The sequence below is a fragment of the Danio rerio genome, chromosome 5, assembly GCF_049306965.1.
Source record: "Danio rerio strain Tuebingen ecotype United States chromosome 5, GRCz12tu, whole genome shotgun sequence".
Lineage (NCBI taxonomy): Eukaryota > Metazoa > Chordata > Actinopteri > Cypriniformes > Danionidae > Danio > Danio rerio.
Genome location: NC_133180.1, coordinates 78,364,689 through 78,387,298, shown reverse-complemented (window position 1 = coordinate 78,387,298; position 22,610 = coordinate 78,364,689). Strand labels below are relative to the sequence as shown.

General features: G+C 42.3%; 2 protein-coding genes and 1 long non-coding RNA gene across 17 annotated transcripts in view; 2 read left to right on the top strand and 1 right to left on the bottom strand.

Annotated features, from left to right (window-relative positions):
• Positions 1-4,333, top strand: part of prrc2b (proline-rich coiled-coil 2B) — a 44,757-nt gene extending 40,424 nt beyond the window's left edge. For all 15 annotated transcript variants that reach the window (XM_073951703.1, XM_073951709.1, XM_073951706.1 and 12 more), the window contains exon 34: positions 3,692-4,333. In XM_073951703.1, the coding sequence (XP_073807804.1) occupies positions 3,692-3,787 (96 nt within the window). In that variant the 3' untranslated portion in view covers positions 3,788-4,333. The remainder of the gene's footprint in view (positions 1-3,691) is intronic.
• Positions 4,334-6,549: 2,216 nt separating this feature from the next.
• Positions 6,550-11,683, top strand: LOC137495664 (uncharacterized). The gene is made up of 4 exons (XR_011015642.2): positions 6,550-6,635; positions 8,113-8,252; positions 9,056-9,160; positions 9,496-11,683. It is a non-coding gene; the product is annotated as an uncharacterized lncRNA (long non-coding RNA).
• A 1,948-nt stretch (positions 11,684-13,631) lies between these two features.
• Positions 13,632-21,899, bottom strand: LOC568758 (inactive phospholipid phosphatase 7). Its single transcript, XM_692109.11, has 3 exons — positions 21,769-21,899; positions 19,766-20,239; positions 13,632-17,609 (listed from the first exon to the last, which is right to left on the bottom strand). The coding sequence occupies exons 2-3, from the start codon at positions 20,223-20,225 to the stop codon at positions 17,221-17,223; spliced, it is 849 nt and encodes a 282-aa protein (XP_697201.5). The 5' UTR covers positions 20,226-20,239; positions 21,769-21,899; the 3' UTR covers positions 13,632-17,220.
• Between the last annotated feature and the right edge of the window lie 711 nt (positions 21,900-22,610).

Below are 22,610 nucleotides of genomic sequence, written 5' to 3'. Positions count from 1 at the left end.
GTGTGTGTGTGTGTGTGTTTGTGTGTGTGTGTCTGAGGCCCTGTTTACACTAATAGACTTTAGTTTTAAAACGCGTTAGTTTTGCTACGCTTACGCCATCCGTCCACACTACCCTGGAGTTTTCCAGCGCCGAAAATGGAGCGTTTTGGAAACGCTGAAGAGGCTGTTTGGTTTTAAACACTGCATGTCAGTGTGGATGGATGAAAACGGAGCTGTGGCTGCAGACATTTGCACTCCCGGATTAGGTCCTTTCCTCAATATTAGGTGCGCACCGTTCAATCTTTCACCCTTTCAATTCAGGCTAGTTTTCTATAGTAAACAAACTCCTGAGGACTCTGAGTAAATCTTCATAGGGAACAGTGTACTTTATAACCTCGTTCACATCACCCTGGCTACAGAACTTTTAACATGGCTACATAACTATTTTCATTTTGATATTAACTTAACAGACTCCAAAAAATATTGAGGCGTCGTGTAGCTGCATATTGATATGAGCCTCATCTTCACTGTGTGTATATTTAAAACAAACGCTGATAACAGAACTGCCTCCTGCTGTCTCTTTTGCTGAATGTTAGTGTCGCGGAGGCCAGCTGGTAAGTGCTGTGCTGGTAAACCTCACTCTTCTGTTACCCGCTCCACTTTAGCCTCCCTGGTAGAGCAACCGACTACCATGCGGAAGGTTGCCGGTTCGATCCCAGCTCGGAGCGGGTTGAGTGGTGCAGGACCAGCGGGGCTACATTAGTTTTAATTATCAATAATGGTGATTAATAATACTAGGGCTGCACGATATATCTAAGATTGCTATATTTGTTTTTATTTTTGCAATATAAATATATATATTGAGAGATTATTACAATTTCACCAGATGACTTAATATCTTTAGTTGGAAAATTTTTTTAATGTTAGATGGATTGGGATGTTTCTGCAGTGGGAGTGCATCTGCATAAAGTCTATAACATGTCTGTTGTTGTTTGTGCTACTTGCCGTGCGTTTCTCTATTTGCATGTGTTGAGTATTTTCATGCACGTGTTTAGTCGGAGATTGCTGAATTAATGTTTACTATTTGCATCTCCTCAATCTAAACAATCTATTAATTTTCTGGAGCACACGTTTCCGTTGTGCTCTGTGCTATTTGCAGTGCATTTCTGTATTTACATGTTTTATATTTTCATGCTTAATAACTTAAATACCATTAAGAAAAGGATCAAATTGAAATAAAGAGTTTAACTGTTACCCGAGTCTCGCAGTGCTCAAGTACAGTAACTGAATGATGAACATTATTTAATAGAATTAATCATAAAGTCACAAATGCTACAATTTCTGATACCTGAATGTTTTTAAAAATCATTAAACAATCACAGACATCAAAAACACATGATTAATTAAAACACACACTCGACTGTGAATGATCATTGCGATATCGATGCTGAGATGATGTATGTGCAGCTCTAAATAACACAGTAGGTTTATACAGTATTGGAAATAAAGGCAAGCAGTCAGTCAGATGTGCAGGATCAGTGTACGCTTACATGAATTAATATAGGAACTTCTTTGTGCTCAGCCCAAACACGTTACCTGACAACAATAATAGATTCAAAAGAGTCATGAGATGGAGACGAGATGAATTGAAGATCACGTTTACCTGCTATAGTGAGGTGAAATCCAGCGGTAGATCCTTGATGAACTGTCTGACGAGCACTGCTCTCACCTGGGGAGGTGTGCTCAAAGCCCCTGCTGACTGCCTGGAGCTCAGACGTGCGCATATGCTGCAGCTTGTGTGTGCGTGTGTGTGTGTAAGAGACAGCATTTCAGAAATGCTAGATGAAACGCCAGTGTGGATGTGGATTAACGCTGCTTTAAACTACAACACCTCAGTGTAAACAGGACCTCTGTTCGTCCGTCTGTGAGAATGTGAGACTGTGTGTGTGTGTGTGTGTGTGTGTGTGTGTGTGTGTGTGTGTGTGTGTGTGTGTGTGTGTGTGTGTGTGTGTGTGTGTGTGTGTGTGTGTGTGTGTGTGTGTGTGTGTGTGTGTGTGTGTGTATTGATTTTGAAAGCACAGAATAAATGTCGTGTGTTTGTTCTGCTGTTGTGCTCCTGTTCATTCTCCAGGTGTGTTTAATATCTGTCTTTCCCCACACAGGACATGACATAAATGTGGTTAATGTTGTGATTTGAATATTAATAAATGTAGATTAGTCTTAGTCTTTAGCTATGTTTAACTGATGTTCAGCACGCATTACTGAGAGATCTGGAATACTACACAGTAGAGCAGGTGTGCTGCAGCTTTACCTCATAGAAGAAAAGGAAAATGACAGCGGAGCTCATCATGATATCTGTGTAGGATGACTGTGCATGAAACATTTGAGCACGAAGATATTAATAATCTGTCTCTTCATTCTGAGGATAAATCGAAGAAACTTCATATGTAATGCACACCCACTGGCCACTTTATTAGGTACACCTCACTAGTACTGGGTTGGACCCAGTTAGCCTTCAGAACTGCTTTAATCCTTCATGTCAGAGATTCAACAAGCTACTGGAAATATTCCTCAGAGATTTTGCTCCATATTGTCATGATAGCATCACACAGCTGCTGCAGATTTGTCGGCTGCACATCCATGATGCCAATCTCACCACATCCCAAAGCTGCTCTATTGGATTGAGCTCTGGTGACTGTGGAGGCCATTTGAGTACAGTGAACTCATCGTCATGTTCAGCAGTCTGAGATGATTGAGCTTTATGACATGCTGCGTTATCCTGCTGGAAGTAGCCATCAGAAGATGGAGACACTGTGCTCATAAAGGGATGGACATGGTCAGCAGCAATACTCAGGTAGGCTGTGGCGTTGATGCTCAATTGGTACTAATGGACCCAAAGAAAATCTCCCCCACACCATTACACCACCAACACCAGCCTGAACCGCTGATACAAGGCAGGATGATCCATGCTTTCATGTTGTTGAGGCCAAATTGTGAGCCGAGCATCTGAATGTGTCAGCAGAAATGGAGACTCATCAGAGCAGCAACGTTTCTCCAATCTTCTATTGTCCAGTTTTGGTGAGTCTGTGTGAATTGTAGCCTCAGTTTCCTGTTCTTAGCTGACAGGAGCGGCACCCGGTGTGCTCTTCTGCTGCTGTAGCCCATCCGCCTCAAGGTTGGACGTGTTGTGTGTTCAGAGATGCTCTTCTGCAAAGCTCGGTTGTAGCGAGTGCTTATTTGAGTTACTGTTGCCTTTCTATCAGCTGGAACCAGTCTGGCCATTCTCCTCTGACCTCTGACCCACAGAACTGCCGCTCACTGGATATTTCCTCTTTGTCGGAGCATTCTCTGTAAACCCTAGAGATGGTTGTGCGTGAAATTCCCAGTAGATCAGCAGTTTCTGAAATACTCAGAGCAGCCCGTCTGGCAGCAACAACCATGCCACGTTCAAAGTCTCTTAAATCCCCTTTCTTCCCCATTCTGATGCTCGCTCTGAACTGCAGCAGATCCTCTTGATCATGTCTACATGCCGAAATGCAGTGAGCTGCTGCCATGTGATTGGCTGATTAGAGATTTGCGTTAACAAGCAGTTGGACAGGTGTACCTAATAAAGTGGCCGTGTAACATTAAATGATCTGTTAGTCTTGATGTTATACAGAGATCTCTGTGTATTGAGTGCTGATGTTGATCGTGTGTGTGTGTGTGTGTTCAGGAGTGTGTGGCGTCAGCAGCACCAGTGAAAGCGTCAGCGTCTCGCAGCGGAGCCATCAAACCACAGCCGCTCAAACTGGAGGAGGGAAAAGCCTGACCTGCAGGACTTCCTCATCCCGTCTCTCTCTCTCTCTCCGGACTCACAGGACCACCAACCAATCAGATCACAGTATCAGCCATCACATAGAGAAATCTCCATATCTATCTATATATAAAAGTCTACTCTATATACACACAGACACGCTGGTGTTGGACTGTCCGCTGGGTGCAGATTCCACAAGACCGCCTTTATTTATTTACATCCTCCAGTGCAGAAGAACGGTTCCTCCGCAAGCCCACATCACACAGCAACAGGAAGTGCAGCTCACGCATTGCCACGCCCACATTGCCAAACTGAGCCAGCTGATTGGACTCGAGGTTTTGATTGACACATGCTCCGGAGCTGCGGTGTGTGTGTGTGTGCGCGTGTGTGTGTGTGTGACATTGGTCATTTTTACTGGGTACCATGGAGTTTTAACGTTTATTTTTTTTCTTTTTTTAAATATATATATATGAATACAGTAATCATGCCCATCTGCTCTATTATTATTATTATTATCATTAAAGAACACCTTTTATTCAATAAAAAACAAACTTCAACCCAGATTTGAGGACTGTTCAATCACAGCGCGGCTCTTACAGCAGATTCTGGAAACACACACACACACACACACACACACACACACACACACACGCAAACACAGAGAGAGAGAGAGACACACACATCTCACACTGACTGCTTGTGTGTGTGTGTGTGTGTGTGTGTGTGTGTGTGTGTGCAATTGTATATGTATGGATGTTTATGTGTGTGTGTACATGTGTCTGTGTGTGTTTGTGCGTGAGCGTATGTTAGTGTGCAATTGTTTGTGTATCCATGTGTGAGCATGTGCACATCCTTGTGTGTGTGTGTGTGTGTGTGTGTGTGTGTGTATGTATGTGCATACTTATTTGCATGCATGTCTGCACCTGTATACACACACACATACACACTTCAGCATATGTGCAAGTGTGTGTGTGTGCACACTCATACATATACATCTGTGTGGAGGGTGGATGTGATGCATGCGCGGTGTGTGTGTGTTGAGAATACAGTGTGTTTCAGCAGTTTAGTGTTGATCTGTCAGTCGCAGGCGGCACAAGCAATAAACAGCCCATCTGTATAGGTCAGGGTCCGTGTGTGTGTGTGTGTACAGAAGTGTGCGCAGCAGATGTTAATGACTGTGGCTCATCTTCAATGCCTCTCTCTCTTCTCTCGTCAGCGAGTCCTCCATCTGTACACACTCATTCTGCTTCTGTTAGACTCTTCTTAAAGGGCCAGCGCTGGAGTTCCTCACCTTTGACCTTTTGGTTTAGGCCTCTGTTGTCCTTCACATATTCCTCCCTCAGTGTTGTTGCTTCTGTTCAGTGTGTGTGTGTGTGTGTGTGTGTGCGCGCGCTTATATATGCCCTTTGAGAGAAATAAAGCAGACTGTGCTCTTTTCAGCAGAATCCTCCTTCATGTGTGTGTCGCTCCTGATGGTCAGGACGCTTCAGCTGCTCACACCACTGTAGTGCTCAATATACAAACCAAACAGAGCGTCGATTCTTGACTACATCAAGGAATACCAGGGTGTTATAGTCTTTTTAGTGCAGACTATAGTGAAGTGCACGAGTTAATCTGTGTCGATTCTACAGTTGCTATGGTAACACAACCACTATAGTAATTGATCTGTTGTGCTGATTCTACAGTTGCTATGGTAACCACTATAGTAATTGATCTGTTGTGGTGATTCTACAGTTGCTATAGTAACCACTATAGTAATTGATCTGCTGTGGTGGTTTTACCGTTGCTACGGTAACACAACTACAGCCATATAAACAAGTGACTCAGTACTGTAGTTCTGATATTATAGGGTGCATTTTAATATAGTGCACCTCTGTTACTGTAGTACAAACTATATATATATATATATATATATATATATATATATATATGTATACCACAGTACGCCGCTGCATTATTAACAGGGCTGTAGATGCTGTCATATGTACAGTATAATACACTTTACTATAAGACTTATTCGCTACAGATGACTGTAGTGTTTTTCGTCTTGAGGGATCTGGAATGGCTTCACTAAATGAACCAAACACAGTCACAGTCTATATTTATAATGATAATAATAAAGCTGTTTTCTTTAAACTTCTTCAGTGCAGGTCCACACAGTTTTCTGTTGTCGACGATTAGAGTCTGTATTTGATTATTTAGTTTAAGTCATGCAGGATCCCTATCACTGTCAATTAAATAGAGGAGATCAAAAACTAATTCGACACAATTTTCAGTGCATAAACGTTTGAAATGATCATTATGAGTGTAAGTAGCAGATTAGGCTTCCCATGGCCTAGCATTTTGTTCAATAGTAGTAGTAGTAGTAATGTTAATAGAAATTAATTGATGTCAATATAAATATGTCTTATACATGTTATATAAATGAACGTTATATAAATATGTGCACTCAGTTTTCAACATGCTAAGATAATGATCATATAATAAAATAACAGAAATTGTAAAACACTCACTCACACTCATACACTACTATTTAGCCTACCCAATTCCCCTATACCGCATGTGTTTGGACTGTAACCGGAGCACCCGGAGGAAACCCACGTGAACGAAGGGAGAACATGCAAACTCCACACAAACACCAACTGACCCAGCCGAGACTCGAACCAGCAACCTTCTTGTTGTGTGTGAGGCAACAGCACCACCTACTGCGCCACACCTTGTACTGCGTTCCCCGTGTGTGTGTGTGTGTGTGTGTGTGTGTGTGTGCGCGGTGGTCTGGTGACGTGGCTCGGTGACTGAGCTGAGACTGAGCTCCGGATCTGCTGCAGATTCGAAGTTAAACCTGAGTCGATTCCTTTGAACAGTGAGTATCGATCGCTCAAATATATTGATCTACTGTATTTAACAACTCGATCATGTTTAAATTCTACAGTGTGTGTGTGTGTGTGTGTGTGTGTGTGTGTGTGTGTGTGTGTGTGTGTGGCGGCGGGCATGTCTGATCTCGTTATCGCGTGCCTTTCTGACTTCGCTTGAGTGTAGTTGTTGTTTAATGTGGACTCCTGAAGAAACTGCTCTGTGCTGTGGTGATTGTGTACATCCGCAGTGATGTGAGACCGCGCTGATGAGTGTTATCGATCATATTCCTGATCGGAATCGTTTGTTGTTCTTCCTGCAGTTTCTCTGCACATATCAGCATCAGATTATCGTTAATCCGACATATGACTTCACAAATGAACACTTGCTTTTGTTAGTTTGGAAATGAGGAGAACCATGAACTGCACTAGACACGCGCGGAGGAATACTGCTGTTTCTAAACCACACTGCAGTAAAGTGTAGAGTTAGAGTAGCCTACTGTAGATGTTACAATGTTTACAACTCTGAGTTGATCAGTGCTGCAGTAGTAATAGTCAACTGACACACTGTCATATACTTTATTTTTTACTAAATAAACTGATGTAGTGAGGTATAATATATACCCTATAGCTGCAGAGATATACAGTATTGGGTCATTTGTTTACATTACTGCAGTTGTTGTTACCATAGCAACTGTAGAATCACCACAACAGATCAGTTATGATAGTAGTTATGTTACCATAGCAACTATAGATTCACCATTACAGTTGTTGTTACCATAGCAACTGTAGATTCACCACCAAAGATCAGTTACTTTAGTTGTTGTGTTACCATAGCAACTGTAGAATCACCACAACAGATCAATCACTGTAGTTGTTGTGTTACCATAGCAACTGTAGAATCACCACAACAGATCAATCACTATAGTTGTTGTGTTACCATAGCAACTGTAGAATCACCACAATAGATAAATTACTATAGTTGTTGTGTTACCATAGCAACTGTAGAATCACCACAATAGATAAATTACTATAGTTGTTGTGTTACCATAGCAACTGTAGAATCACCACAACAGATCAATCACTATAGTTGTTGTGTTACCATAGCAACTGTAGAATCATCACAACAGATCAATCACTGTAGTTGTTGTTACCATAGCAACTGTAAAATCACCACAGCAGATTAATTCCTCTATTGTGTCGCTAACGCTGGGTAATTTACTCTATATTTCTGTAGTGTTGTATGTGTATATCTACTGTACAGTGTATGATTTCAGTGCAGAGACGGTTCAACTGTAGCGTTCAGGATAAGGTTTTCACTCATCCAGGTTGTGTGATGTTAACAGCAGCATGACGGGTGGTGATGAGAGGTCATGTATGTTACGACAGATCATAAACGCAGTGATTTACTGTTACAGCTGTGTGTGTGTGTGTGTGTGTGTGTGTGTGTGTGTGTGTGTGTGTGTGTGTGTGGTGTTGATCGGTCAGTGATGTCGTCGAGAGCGGCGCTGAGCTCAGATGAAGGCCTGATGATGATGCAGGAGCTGGAGGACCGACTGAAGGAGCACACCGATAAACTGGAGCATCTGCATCTGTCTGCGCTCCAGCTGCGGGACGCGCTAACAGGGGTGCGTTCTTCATCATCATCATCATCATCATCCCCATCATCATTTAGCATCGATTCTGAGATCTTCAAAATGCATTGATTTTCTCTCTCACATCGATTCTGAGGCGGCGCAGTGGCGCAGTAGGTAGTGCTGTCGCCTCACAACGAGAAGGTCACAGGTTTGAGCCTCGGCTGGGTCAGTTGGTGTTTCTGTGTGGAGTTTGCATGTTCTCCCCGTGTTGTTTCCCCCACAGTCCAAACACATGCGCTATAGGGGTATTGGGTAGGCCGTAGGGCATGAGAGTGTATGGGTGTTTCCCAGGAATGGGTTGTGGCTGAAAGGGCATCCGCTGCGTATAACATATGCTGGATAAGTTGGCGGTTCATTCCGCTGTGGTGAAAATGAATGAATGAATATTGATTCTGAGCTCACTGTTTACAGCAGATGGCGCTGTAGTGTTTAACTGGACATTTTGGGAAGTTTTGAACTGCAGATGGCGCTCGAGCAGTCAAGCGGTATTCCCTCTGCTGTTAAACACTAGCCTAGAGCGCCATCTGCTGATAAACACCAGCCTAGAGCACATCTGCTCTTAAAAAATAGCCTAGAGCGTCGTCTGCCATCAATATCTATCCTAGAGCGCCGTCTGCTGTTAAACACTGATCTCAGAACTGCTCCACAGTGGAATTGCAGTGCATTTTAAAATTCTCAGAACTGATGCAGGATCAATTTCTGGAATGATTTTTCGCCTCAGCACTCATCTCTGAGCTGTGTGTGTGTGTGTGTGTGTGTGTGTGTGTGTGTGTGTGTGTGTGTGTGTGTCTCAGAACACTGAAGACCTGCAGCAGTGTCTGTCTGAACACATGGACTGGCTCACACACCTGTCAGAGCGCATGGAGAGTCTGCAGATGAACACGGCTGTGTTTGTGCAGGTCAGTGGTCAGATGAAGCTTATCGAAGCTTTGAAACACTTGAAGCAGTGTCAGCGCGCAATCATTCTGTTTTGATGCGCTTAAACCCCACATGCTGGCGACACCTGCTGGCCAAACCATGTCAATGCAACAAGAGCATCCATTAAACTGTCACACACACACACACACACACACTGTGAACCGTTTATTGAAACTATAACACATGAAGTGTCTGCATAATGTGTGTTCTTTTATTCATTTTCCAGATGTGTGTGTGTGTGTGTGTATAATCTCCACCTATCTGCTGTGTGTGTGTGTGTGTGTGTGTGTGTTAATGTGTTTTATATTTGACACAGATGAACGCCAGGCCCCGCAGTTTCAGGGCCAAAGCACAGGGTGTCCGAAGCTCCGCCCACTGGAGCCGCACACGTGTGACTGATGACAGCCAATCAGAGCAGGGCTGGAGCCCGAGCAACCGGCGCCGCGGCAGTGATGCTGCATCCGAGATGTCCTGCGCCTGGTAGAAAACACACACACACACACACACTGCAACCGAGATGTCCTGCATCAGCACGTGATAACACAAGGAATTAAAGGGACAGTTCACCAAAAATAAAAATCCTGTCATTGTTTACTCACCCTTGAAAACCCTTGGAAATGTTCCATATTATTGGACATCGGTAACCATTGACTTCCATATTATTGGACATCGGTAACCATTGACTTTCATAGTATTGTAAACATGCAACCATTGACTTCTGTTGTATTGGAAACCGGTAAGCACTGACTTAATTAGTATTGCCAACCAGTAACTATTGACTTCCATTATATCGGAAACCATAACCATTGACTTCCATAGTATTAATTCTGGTAACCATTGACTTCCATTATATTGGAAACCTCCACTGACTTCAATTGTATTGAATCTTGTAACTATTGACTTTCATATTATTGGAATCTGGTAACCATTGACTTCCATAGTATTGTAAACATGCAAACATTGACTTCTATTGTATTGGTAATCGGTAAGCACTGACTTAAATAGTATTGGAAACCAGTAACCACTGACTTTCATAATATTGGAAAACGGTAACCATTGAGTTGCATTGTATTGGAAACCTGTAACCATTGACTTTTATAATATTGGAAATTGGTAACCATTGACTTCTATTGTATCAGAAAACGGTAACCACTGACTTCCATTGTATTGGAAACTTGTAACCATTGACTTTCATAGTATTAGAAACCAGTAACCACTGACTTCCATAATATTGGAAACCGGTAACCATTGACTTCCATTGTATTGGAAACCTGTAACCATTGACTTTCATTGTATTAAAATCCGGTAACCATTGACTTCTATTGTATTGGTAACCGGTAACCCATGACTTCCATATTATTGGAAACCAGTAACCATTGACTTTTATAATATTGGAAACCTGTAACCATTGACTTCTATTGTATCAGAAAATGATAACTACTGACTTCTATTGTATTGGAAACCTGTAACCATTGACTTTTATAGTATTGGAAACCTGTAACCACTGACTTCCATAGTATTGTAAACCGGTAACTATTGACTTTCATAGTATTGGAGACCTGTAACCACTGACTTTCATAGAATTGGAAACCAGTAACTATTGATTTTCATAGTATTGGAAACCTGTAACCATTGACTTTTATAATATTGGAAACCTGTAACCATTGACTTCTATTGTATCAGAAAAAGATAACCACTGACTTCCATAGTATTGTAAACCTGTAACCATTGACTTCCATAGTATTGTAAACCGGTAACCACTGACTTTCATAGTATTGGAATCCAGTAACCATTGACTTTCATAGTATTGTAAACCGGTAACCACTGACTTTCATAGTATTGGAATCCAGTAACCATTGACTTTCATAGTATTGGAAACCGGTAACCATTGACTTTTATAATATTGGAAACCTGTAACCATTGACTTCTATTGTATCAGAAAATGATAACTACTGACTTCTGTTGTATTGGAAACCTGTAACCATTGACTTTCATAGTATTGGAAACCGGTAACCATTGACTTTTATAGTATTGTAAACCAGTAACCATTGACTTCTATAGTATTTGTTTTTCCTACTATGGATGTCAGTGGTTACCGGTTTTCAGCATTCTTTAAAATATCTTCTTTCGTGTTCAACAGAAGAAACCCCTAAAGGGTTTGGAGCCACTTGAGGAAGAGTGAACAGTGATCAGGTGTTGATTTTGAGAGAAGCGTCTCTTTAACACAAGAGCTGTATCTGACTGCTGAGTGTGGACTGTCTGCAGGGCGTCTGTGTTCACCAAACATTTAACTTCATCCAGAAATAAAACAGAAGTGGCTATAAAACTGCTGGATTGAGTGTGTTTGCAGGAGTGAAACAGCAGAGGGCAGCAGAGTCCGACTCTTGTGTTTTTCTGTGTCTCGGTGCTGTTTTACTATAGTAAGAGTGCAGTGATCATAGTAACCTTTGTTTACCACAGTATATCATAGTAATCATGCAATAAAAGGGACAGTTTATCCCCCATTTCCACATCATTTCCTCATGTATTCAAAACATGCATTTAAAGAATGAGTGTATTAGTGTGTGTGTGTGTGTGTGTGTGTGTGTGTGTGTGTGTGTGTGTGTGTGTGTGTGCATGAATAGAGAGTGTCTGTTGATGTGTCAGAAACACTGCAGCTCTCCTGAACGCTGTCACACTGATGCTTTATTCATGTGTCACCGACAGCAGATCACTGTTGTGCTCATTCACTGATGTTTACCACACACACACACACACACACACACCTGTGAACATGAGGATAATGCCACACATCATGACCAGACACACACACACACACTCATTAGCATTTCCCTTTGATAAAGAAGTGTTCTTCAGATCTCTCCAGTGCATATTAAAGTTCCCACCCAGGGCTTTTTTATTGGATGCTTTCAACATGAAGAGAGGGCGGGGCATAGAGTAGCCCCTCCCCCTTTTAGAGAAAACAGCCAATATTGTGTTGCTTGATTAAAGATGGGTCATTAGTCTGGTGTTGAGCTGAGAGAGTGTGTCTGAGCCTCGGACATGATCAGGAAGGCTATTCCAGAGAGATTAGGAGCCATAAATGAGACGGCTCGACCTCCTTTAGTGGACTCTGCTATTCAGAAGCCCTGAGTTTGGAGATCTTGAAGAGCGGGTTGGATTGAAGCGAAACAGGAGCTCGATTATTTAAAGCTTTATAGGTTAGATGTAATATTTGATCATCAATACGGGACTTCCTTCACATGTTCATTCAGTCAGAGTGTGTGTGTGTGTGTGTGTGTGTGTTCACAACGGAAACCAGCACACTTCCTCACTGGTGTCACTCTAGAATAGAATAGAGTTAGAATAGAGATATTCTATTCTGTTCTACATGCTAAAGGAGGCGTGTGTGATGTCTGTGAGCTGAGTATCCACCCATAACACGCACACACACACACACACACACAGTGCTGATTAGAGCTTCTGTCGTCCACTGATACTGTAGTCTACAGCAGATCTTCAACACACACTCCAGCAGCACACAACTACTGCTGCATCCTTCAGCAAAACAATCATGCTTATTCATTTATTCAGCTCAGTCCCTTTATTAATCAGGGGTCGCCACAGAAGAATGAACCACCAACTATTACAGCATGTTTTACACGGCAGACACCCTTCCAGCTGCAACCCAGTACTGGGAAATACTCATACACTCTCATTCACACTCATACACCACGGCGAGTTTACTTGATCAGTTCCCCTATAGCGCATGTGTTTGGACTGTAACCGGAGCACCCGGAGGAAACCCACACCAACACGGGGAGAACATGCAAACTCCACACAGAAACACCAACTGACCCAGCCGAGACTCAAACCAGCGACCTTCTTGCTGTGAGGTGATCGTGCACTGTGCTGCCCATCAGTCTTATTATTAACAATTAATAATTCAAAATGATAATGGGGTAAGTTAAATCAGTGTTTCTCAACCACGTTCCTGGAGGAGCACCTGCACTGCATGTTTTGGATGTCTCCTTTCTCTGCCATTACAGGTCTTTCGGTCTCTGCTAATGAGCTGATGATCTGAATCAGCTGTGTTTGGTGAAGGAGACAGGAAAATGTGCAGAGCTGGTGCTCCTCCAGAAACATGGTTGAGAAACACTGAACTAAATCTTCTCGATTTTCCTTTTGACACAAGATTACTTCACTTCCCCAATTGGTGAATAATTTAGCTTGATTTAATGAGAAACTCTCTTCATTTGGACTCATTATTTCTTGAAACAAGACTATATTTGGTGCTTGTCTTGGAAATGCTGACTGACTGAAGAGTTTGTAGATACTTGGACTAGAAACAAGACAAGAACTCTTAAGAAAAGCATTTTTGCAGTGTAATTATTGTGAAAAATGCACTTAATTGAACACAAACGACATCAGAGTTCATGAGCTGAAAAAACAATATCATATCAGTCAGAGACGCCGCATTAAACATTCATTTATTCATCATTTAAATACAAATGGGTCCAGCATCGTGTGTGTTTAGTTTGCTGATAAACACCGTCAGCTGATCTCCTGAATACTGCATGTGTCTTAACACACAGCTGTCACTGAGAGCACTACTCAACACACGCCAGACTCAACACATACAATAAATATAATAATAGAAGCAGAACGGTCCTGAAATACACACAGAATGCAGGAGATCTGTCACGGTATTGATGGAGTCACACGTTTATGCTTTATTAATACAAATGAACCATTAAATGCACAAATTAATAGGAAAACAAAAATACTATAGTAACCGATAGTAAATACTAAAGTGTTTTTGACCCATGCTGAAAGTGTATCATACTGTATATTATAGAATCGACTACTCTTCGTTAATTAATGTTGATAAATATTGTACTGTACTTTAGTTTTTACTACAGTAAAATGTGATGTATTGTAGAGTTGAGTCATGTGTTTATATTACTGTAGTTGTTGTGTTACCATAGCAACCATAGAATCATTACAACAGATCAATTATTGTAGTTGCTGTGTTACCATAGCAACTGTAGAATAACCACAACAGATCAATCACTATAGTGTTTGTTACCATAGCAACCATAAAATCATTACAATAGATCAATTATTGTAGTTGTTGTGTTACCATAGCAACTGTAGAAACACCACAACAGATCAATCACTATAGTGTTTGTTACCATAGCAACTATACAATCATCACAACAGATCAATTATTGTAGTTGTTGTTACCATAGCAACATGTTGAATTGCCACAACAGAACAATTACTGTAGAGTTGTGTTACCATAGCAACCATAGAACCACAACAACAGATCAATCACTATAGTTGTTGTGTTACCATAGCAACTGTAGAATCACCACAACAGAACAATCACTGTAGTTGTTGTGTTACCATAGCAACTGTAGACTCTCAACACATCAGTTACTGTAGTTGCTGTTACCATAGCAATTTAAAAAATTGAATAAGAAACAATGTATTTACTATATGACTGTAAATTACTGTCGTATCTTCACGTGTGCAGTGAGGTTTTAAAGTTATATTAATGCAGTTAAACGGACCAACTGCAGGTTTCTAAATATGTCCGTTGTTTAGCAAGACGAAGATGTTCTCACTTCCTCCATCAGACGTCTCAGTTCTGCAGAATCTCAGAAGTGAAACTGAGTGAAATCAGCAATTCTGACGGAGAGTTGAGTTTCAGAGCGGCCGGAAATCAGCAATACACACTCACTGCAAACGCAAGAGTCTGCACACACTTCTGCAAAACTCACAATACACACCTACACACCGTTTCCATACGATACCAATACGACAAGCACTCAGACGCAGAGCTCTTGTTTGGTTTTGCATGCTAGTTATGATAATGAGGTGTATTCTTATTTAATATCACACCGCTCTCTGGAATACTTGATTCTGATTGGTCAATCCCAGCATTCCGAGGTGTGTTATTCTCTAATAAAAAAATGATGACACTAATAATAAAGACGCATCTGGTACTACTGAACATCTTGACTGTTGACTGTATATAAATATTATGATTAGCATTGTTATTATTATTCAGCCTTAAGATGGCGCCAAACACTTAAGAACAGCGGAGTGAAGGTCGGTAATGCATTTATTGTATATATTACTATTATTAATATTATATATACGATAACGATAGGGCGTTAACAATAAGGTCGTTAGTTCAAGTCCCGGCTGGGTCAGTTGGTGTTTCTGTGTGGAGTTTGCATGTTCTCCCCGTGTTTTCATGGGTTTCCTCCGGGTGCTCCGGTTACAGTCCAAACACATGCGCTATAGGGGAACTGATCAACTACACTGGCTGTAGTGTATGAGTGTGAGTGTGTATGGGTGTTTCCCTGTACTGGGTTGCAGCTGAAAGGGCATCCGCTGTGTAAAACATATGCTGGAATAGTTGTTGGTTCATGCCGCTGTGGTAACCCCTGAATAATAAAGGGACTAAGCTAAAAAGAAAATGATGTGAAAAATAAATGAATATGATAACGACATTCAGTTCGCTGTTCTTGACTATTTGGCGCCATCTTGTGACTGAATAATAATAATGTTAATAATAATGTTAGTTTAGGCTGTAGTGAAATACCAGCTTGAGCAAAAATGTGGGCAGTCTTACATCTTCAGTGAGTATGTTGATGACCACAGCAGACGTATTCTTAAATCTGATAATACAGCACAAGCATACTTCACTGTTAAATAGTATGTCAAAAATAGTAGAATAGTATGAGCGGAGTACTACATCGGAATTCATAGTATTCGAAAAACTGTAAGTGAGAACTCAATTGTTTTATTTACACATGAGTTTCACCAGAAAAAAAAAGGTCTATGGAAAAAACAACCTGGCATCTCTAGCTCCGCCCACGCCCCGCCTCTTTGCCCATTTATATTTGTGCATTCACACAAGGCTTCAGCGTAAACACTTGACTGAGGGCGTGTCTGAAGTTGAGGCTGATGTGCTCATCATAGCAGCGTCAACCAATGAAATTAGTAGGCAATCGACAACTGTCTGAGCTGGTGTATTTGCATACAGCGATCTGATTGGCTAAAGCTTCCGTTGGTGCTTGAAAAGTTGAGAAATTCCTAACTTCTGCAGCGAGCAACACCACTGAAGCGGCGCCGATAGATCCACAGTTCGGCAACGCTTGACGTCGTGTATGGATGTTTCCCAGTACTGGTTTGCAGCTGGAAGGGCATCTGCTGCGTAAAACATATGCCTGATAAGTTGTTGGTTCATTCCGCTGTGGCGACCCCTGAATAATAAATTGACTAAGCTGAAAAGAAAATGATGTGAAAGTAAATGAATATGATAACGACATTCGCTTCCCTGTTCTTGACAATCTGGCGCCATCTTGTGACTGAATAATGACAATAATAATGTTAGTTTTACAACAGTTCAGCAACATTCAAAGATACGCTTGATTAATAAATAAGATGTAACTCAATTAAATATACATATATATTTGGTCCAATGAGGCATGCATAAGTATAACACAAGCCACTGAACAAAGCAGACCCTCCGATAGTCCCTATAGCTGTGTTTACATCCAAACACCTGAGCAGACTTTACCCACTACAGCTCTTTACATCGTAGCTTATATCTGCATCATTTTCGAAGTGTCTGCACATCTTGGTGTTTCCATTGAGCATTTTTATGCAAAATTCCAAAATGAGCATCCAAATATGTTGATGGAAACAGCTGTTGTATAATTCACACACTGAGGATGAGCCCTTCTGAATGAACTGGAGTGTGCTGCATAACTAGTGAGAGCTGAAATAGCTGTCTAAGGTGTGTTTAACTGATCTTTCAGGATAATGTCCTTCAGAACTGAAACGGGACAGCCATTTGCATCTGATGCTTGACTGCACATGATCTTCCTGTAATCCAGCATTCTGCAATCCCTCATCATACCTTTGTTCTAATTCGACAACAAGTGCCCTGCAAAGTGGACATTCCATGAGTTCAGTTTTGATCGCAGTTTAGTTTAGGACCAGTGTTAGGAAACGCTGCTGTAACCACAGTGTTGTTGACGCTCTAGCGGACGGAGGCCCAGCTGAAGGTGCCGATTGAGATGAGTGTCTGACAGGCGCTGGAGGAGAGCCACACCGTCTCCATCAGACTGAAGTGAAGGAATCCCAATGCAAACCCCGCTGCCACGTCTGTGAGGTGATGCTGACCCAGCAGAACCCGGGACAGACCCACCAGTGCGGCCCACAGCACCAGCAGGACCCGCAGCGGCACCGCCAGCACCAGGTGGGACAGCAGGAACCGGGACACCAGCGCCGCCCTGCTTGCGTGACCCGCGGGGAATGAGTATCTGTCCAGAGCCACACAGTCCAGGAGCCCAGGGCTGATGTCCCATGGGCCTCTGCGCCGCACTAGCTTCTGGACCCCCGCCACCGTCAGCACATCCAGAACCAGACCTGGAGGAGAAACAACAGACGGGACACTGAGAAGAAGAAGGCACTCAAGAGTCTCCTGTGTCTCTGTCAGGACAATCAGGACTATATCCACTCAGAAACAAAGACTAACACTGGTTTCTGAAACGGACTCTCCTTGTCCTAGGTTAAGGTTAGGCACAGGCTGGATGGTACAGGTTGGTCTAAGGTGGGCTAAGTTAGGCACATGCTTGTAGGAGTGAGTAGAATTAAATTGGGGTTATTGTTAGGCACAGGTTTAGTGGTGTAGGCGTGGTTAAAGGTTAGGGTTGGTCACAGGTTTGGAGGTATGGGTATGTTTAAGGGTAAGGCATGGTTAGGCATAGGTCTGTTGGAATGAGTAGGGATAGAGGAGGTTTTGGTTAGGCACAGACTTGTATAAATAGGGTTAAAGGGTAAGGTTCAGCACATGTTTGCTGGTATATGTAAGTTTAACGGTGGGGTAAGGTAAGGCACAGGTTTTGGTTAGACAGTTTTAGTGGTATAGGTAGGTTTAAGAGTAGGGAAAATAAGGCACAGTTTTAGTGGTATGCATAGATTGGGGTGTCCAAACTCGGTCCTGGAGGGCCGGTGTCCTGGAATATTTAGCTCAGGGGTCACCAAACTTGTGACTGGAGGGCCGGTGTCCTGCAGGTTTTAGCTCCAACCCTAATCAAACACACCTGAACAAGCTGATCAAGCTCTTACTAGGTATACTTGAAACACCCAGGCAGGTGTGTTAAGGGAAGTTGGAGCTAAACCCTGCAGGGACACCGGCCCTCCAGGATTGAGATTGGTGACCCCTGGTTTAACTCCAAACCTAATCAAACACACCTGAGCCAGCTAATCAAGCTCTTACTAGATATACAAGAAACTTCCTGGCAGGTGTGTTGAGGCAAGTTGTAGCTAAACTCAGCAGGCCACCGGCCCTCCATGACTGAGTTTGGACACCCCTGGCATAAGTTTAGGAGTAGGGTAAGATTAGGGACAAGTTTAGTAGCACACCTAGGTTTGAGGGGATGTTAAGGTTAGGAACAAGGCACAGGATTGTTGGAATGAGTAGAGTTAAGGGTGGGGTAAATTAGGCACAGTTTTAGTGATATGCATAGATCGGGCTGTCCAAACTCTGTCCTGGAGGGCCGGTGTCCTGAAGAGTTTAGCTCCAAAACCAAATCAAACACACCTGAGCCAGCTGATCAAGCTTTACTAGATATACTAGAAACTTCCTGGCAGGTGTGTTGAACCAAGTTGGAGCTAACCTCAGCAGGACACCAGGCATCCAGGACCTTGGAGACCTGGAGTTTGGAAACCCCTGGCATAGGTTTAAGAGTAGGGTTGGTTAGTCACCAGTTTAGTAGCACACCTAGCTTTGAGGGTATGTTAAGTTTAAGAACGAGGCACAGGATTGGTGGTTTGAGTAGGGTTAGATGTGGGTTATGCTTAGGCACAGGGATGGTTGTGTAGGTAGGGTTAAAGCACAGGTATTAAACTCTATTCTTCCAACCCTAATCCTACACACCTGATCAAACTTTAGGCTTGTTTAAAACCTACAGATAGGTGTGTTGAAGCAGGGCTGGAACTAAACTCTCTGGGAATTGAGTTTGACACCCCTGGATTAAAGGGTAAGTTTAGGTGCAGGTTTGGTGGTATAGGTAGGTTTATGGGTGGGTTCATTTAGGCAGAGGTTTGGTGGTATGAGCAAGTTTATATTAGTTTAGTTGAGATTAGGCACAGGATTGTTGATATAGGATGATTAATGGGTGGGTTAAGGTTAAACACAGGTTTAGTGGCGTGTGTAGGTACCCAGATGACCTACTACATTTGCTGAGATGCTGAAATATGCATCGACTAGACTCTTTAGGCCATGGTAGAGAGTTTATGGATGTAAGTGAAGAGACTGATGAAAAACACACACAGTCAGTTTAGTCTACTCCATTTAGTTCTGCTGTATATCTTTATAACATCTTTTATTTCACCAAACTCAGTGTGTCTCGAGGCATTTCAGGAGACCTTGAACTCAACAAAGCAATCTAAAATAAATGATTGAAATAAATGTATTATAGACATACTTTAACAGAAAATTAAAATCCACATTACAATGATAAGGGAAAGGATAACCCCAGAAGTGAAAGCTGCAGTAGTGTGTAGATGTGGCATCTCACCCATCAGCAGGTTGATTAGGACCTCCTGTCCTGCCGGTGTGCTGCTCTGACAGAGGCACAGCAGCGTCCCGCAGACCCAGGTCAGGCCGTGTCCTGTCAGCGCCAGCAGGGAGACCACGGAGCGGCTGCTGCCCCAGGAGGAGGAGCCGTGCCGGCAGACGCCCAGACGCTTGGACAGGCAGATGTCGATGGCCAGCAGTGAGCTGACGGCGATGCCTCTGAAGGACGGGTTGAGCAGCATGCAGTCCTCATCCGGCAGTCGGCCTGCTTCCCTGCGTTCCGCTGCGTCCGGCGAGCTCTCGCTCGGGGGCGTCTGTGAGCTCTGCGGGCATTTATTTTGTCCCGCTCTTCTGGATCCTCTGCTGTTTTGTGGCGGGACGTTCAGGGACAGAAACTCAGGGCGACCCAGAGCACTACTGCCTCTGTCCTTCAGTCGACAGCGACTCGAGTTCAGACGCATCCTAAGGTTCAGTCCTACAGCAGGATGAAGATATTAGGTAAGAGATCAAGACTATCAGGAGGTTGTTGATGCAGGGTTATGCATGGCTATCTGGAATACTAAATGCTGATGGGTCAGTTGTAACATTCCATTGTAGAATATTCCCAGATAACAACCACTGAATAACACTGTCTCCATGACTTGACTGTCTCCATCTAGTGTCTGGATAATGTGCAGGTTAGTGTATACTCCATCAGCTGTTTCTGACTGTTTGTCTCCATCTAATGTCTGAATAATGAGCAGGTTAGTGTATACTCCATCAGCTGTTTCTGACTGTTTGTCTCCATCTAGTGTCTGAATAATGTGCAGGTTAGTGTATACTCCATCAGCTGTTTCTGACTGTTTGTCTCCATCTAGTGTCTGAATAATGAGCAGGTTAGTGTATACTCCATCAGCTGTTTCTGACTGTTTGTCTCCATCTAGTGTCTGAATAATGCGCAGGTTAGTGTATACTCCATCAGCTGTTTCTGACTGTTTGTCTCCATCTAATGTCTGAATAATGCGCAGGTTAGTGTATACTCCATCAGCTGTTTTCATATTGTTAGCTTTGTGTTTAATTAAAGGATTAATAAACTATTACAGCTCGCACCAATGTTTATGTCTAATATTTATGGTTTGTGGTCAGTAGCTGTGAAATAAATGGGACAAAGTACATCAGAACAGTTGATGTAACAGAATAAACACTTCAGTCTTATTTAACAGCGCTTCATATTGAAAGTATTCACTGACAGTCAAAGGTGATTCTCAATTCCTGGATGAGTCTGTGTTATTCAGCATTTGTTATCTGGGAATAACAAACCTTGGAATGTCATGACTGACCAATCAGAATCAAGTATTCCAGACAGCAGTGTAATCTATATAAATATATAAGAGATAAAATACATCCAGGAGGTTGTTATCGCAGAATAAAGCCCTACAGGTTTATCCACGGAAAGCTTTGTTCAGAGAAAACAACTGACTGGATGTACTTTATCCTGCTTATTACACTACTTGCCATAAACGAAACGTAAAAAACTATACACAAACATTGTCCTAAGCCAAATGCTGTAAATAAACTCAAATAAAAACAGTCCTTTTCTGTAGTTTTCGACAACTATAGGGTATATTATACTACTGTAGTAAAAACTAAAGTATTTATTACAGTCTATGAATAGTTCATACTACATTATGATGCAGCATTTATTAACAAAGAGTTGTAAATACTAGAATACTTACAGTGTAATACACTTTACTATACTATGGTTAAAACACTATATTATTTACTATATATTACTGCATTATTTTTCATGTGGGGATTTAGCTCACTTCTAGGCCCTTTAAACGTCATTTGCAAGCACACACACACACACACACACACATATAATCTTCTTTGGGGATTATACGCTCATGGCTGATCTCTGCCAGCATAATGATGAACAACAAGGCGTTTAAGCACAATAAACAGAGCAATGGCTGCAGTCAGCCGCGGGTTAGCGGTGTAGTGTGAAGCCTGATCTTCTCCTACCTGAGAGTCTGCTGGAGATGAAGATAAGATCAGATAATGATGATCTACAGCTTCACTTCACGCGCTGAAAACACATTATATTCAGTGTATTTGTTAGCTCAGCTTCAGCACCAGCCGCACTCGCTCACAGCAGAGATACCGATGCTACTATGGGGAGGGAGCGCGCGTGCCTTATGAATATTTATCAGCACTCAGTAGCCCTGCTGATTGGCTGGATGGCAGGATGCTGACGAATGAGATCATGGCTTATTAACATAAGTATGATCACGTGACTGGATGCTTCAGTAATAAAGCGTCCGTGACGTCACGTGACTTCATGAATATTAATAAGCTCTGCCTTCGCCGTAGTAGTACTACTCTGGTCAGCATTTTGCTGCTGTTCGGCGTTCTCCAAGGTGCTCAAACACAGACGTTTGTAAGTTCATCACATCATTTATACGATAAAACGTGTTTTTCTAAATTCGTGCGGTATTTCTGTCTGCACCATTTTACACTCTTGACTCAACAACAAAACATACAAGAAACCCCAAACTGCAGACACGACATAAAACATTTCACACAGACAAAAACATGACAAAACTGAACAAAACAAAACAAAAAATGGTCAAAATAGACAAAACTGTTTAATTTTGTTCTTCAGTTATATACTTCATATATATATTCATTCAATTATTTTCTTTTCGGCTTAGTCCCTTTATTAATCTGGGGTCGTCACAGTGGAATGAACCACCAACTTATCTAGCATATGCTTTACGCAAAAGATGCCCTTCCAGCCGCAACCCATCTCTGGGAAACATCCACACACACTCATACACTACGGACAATGTAGCCTACCCAATTCA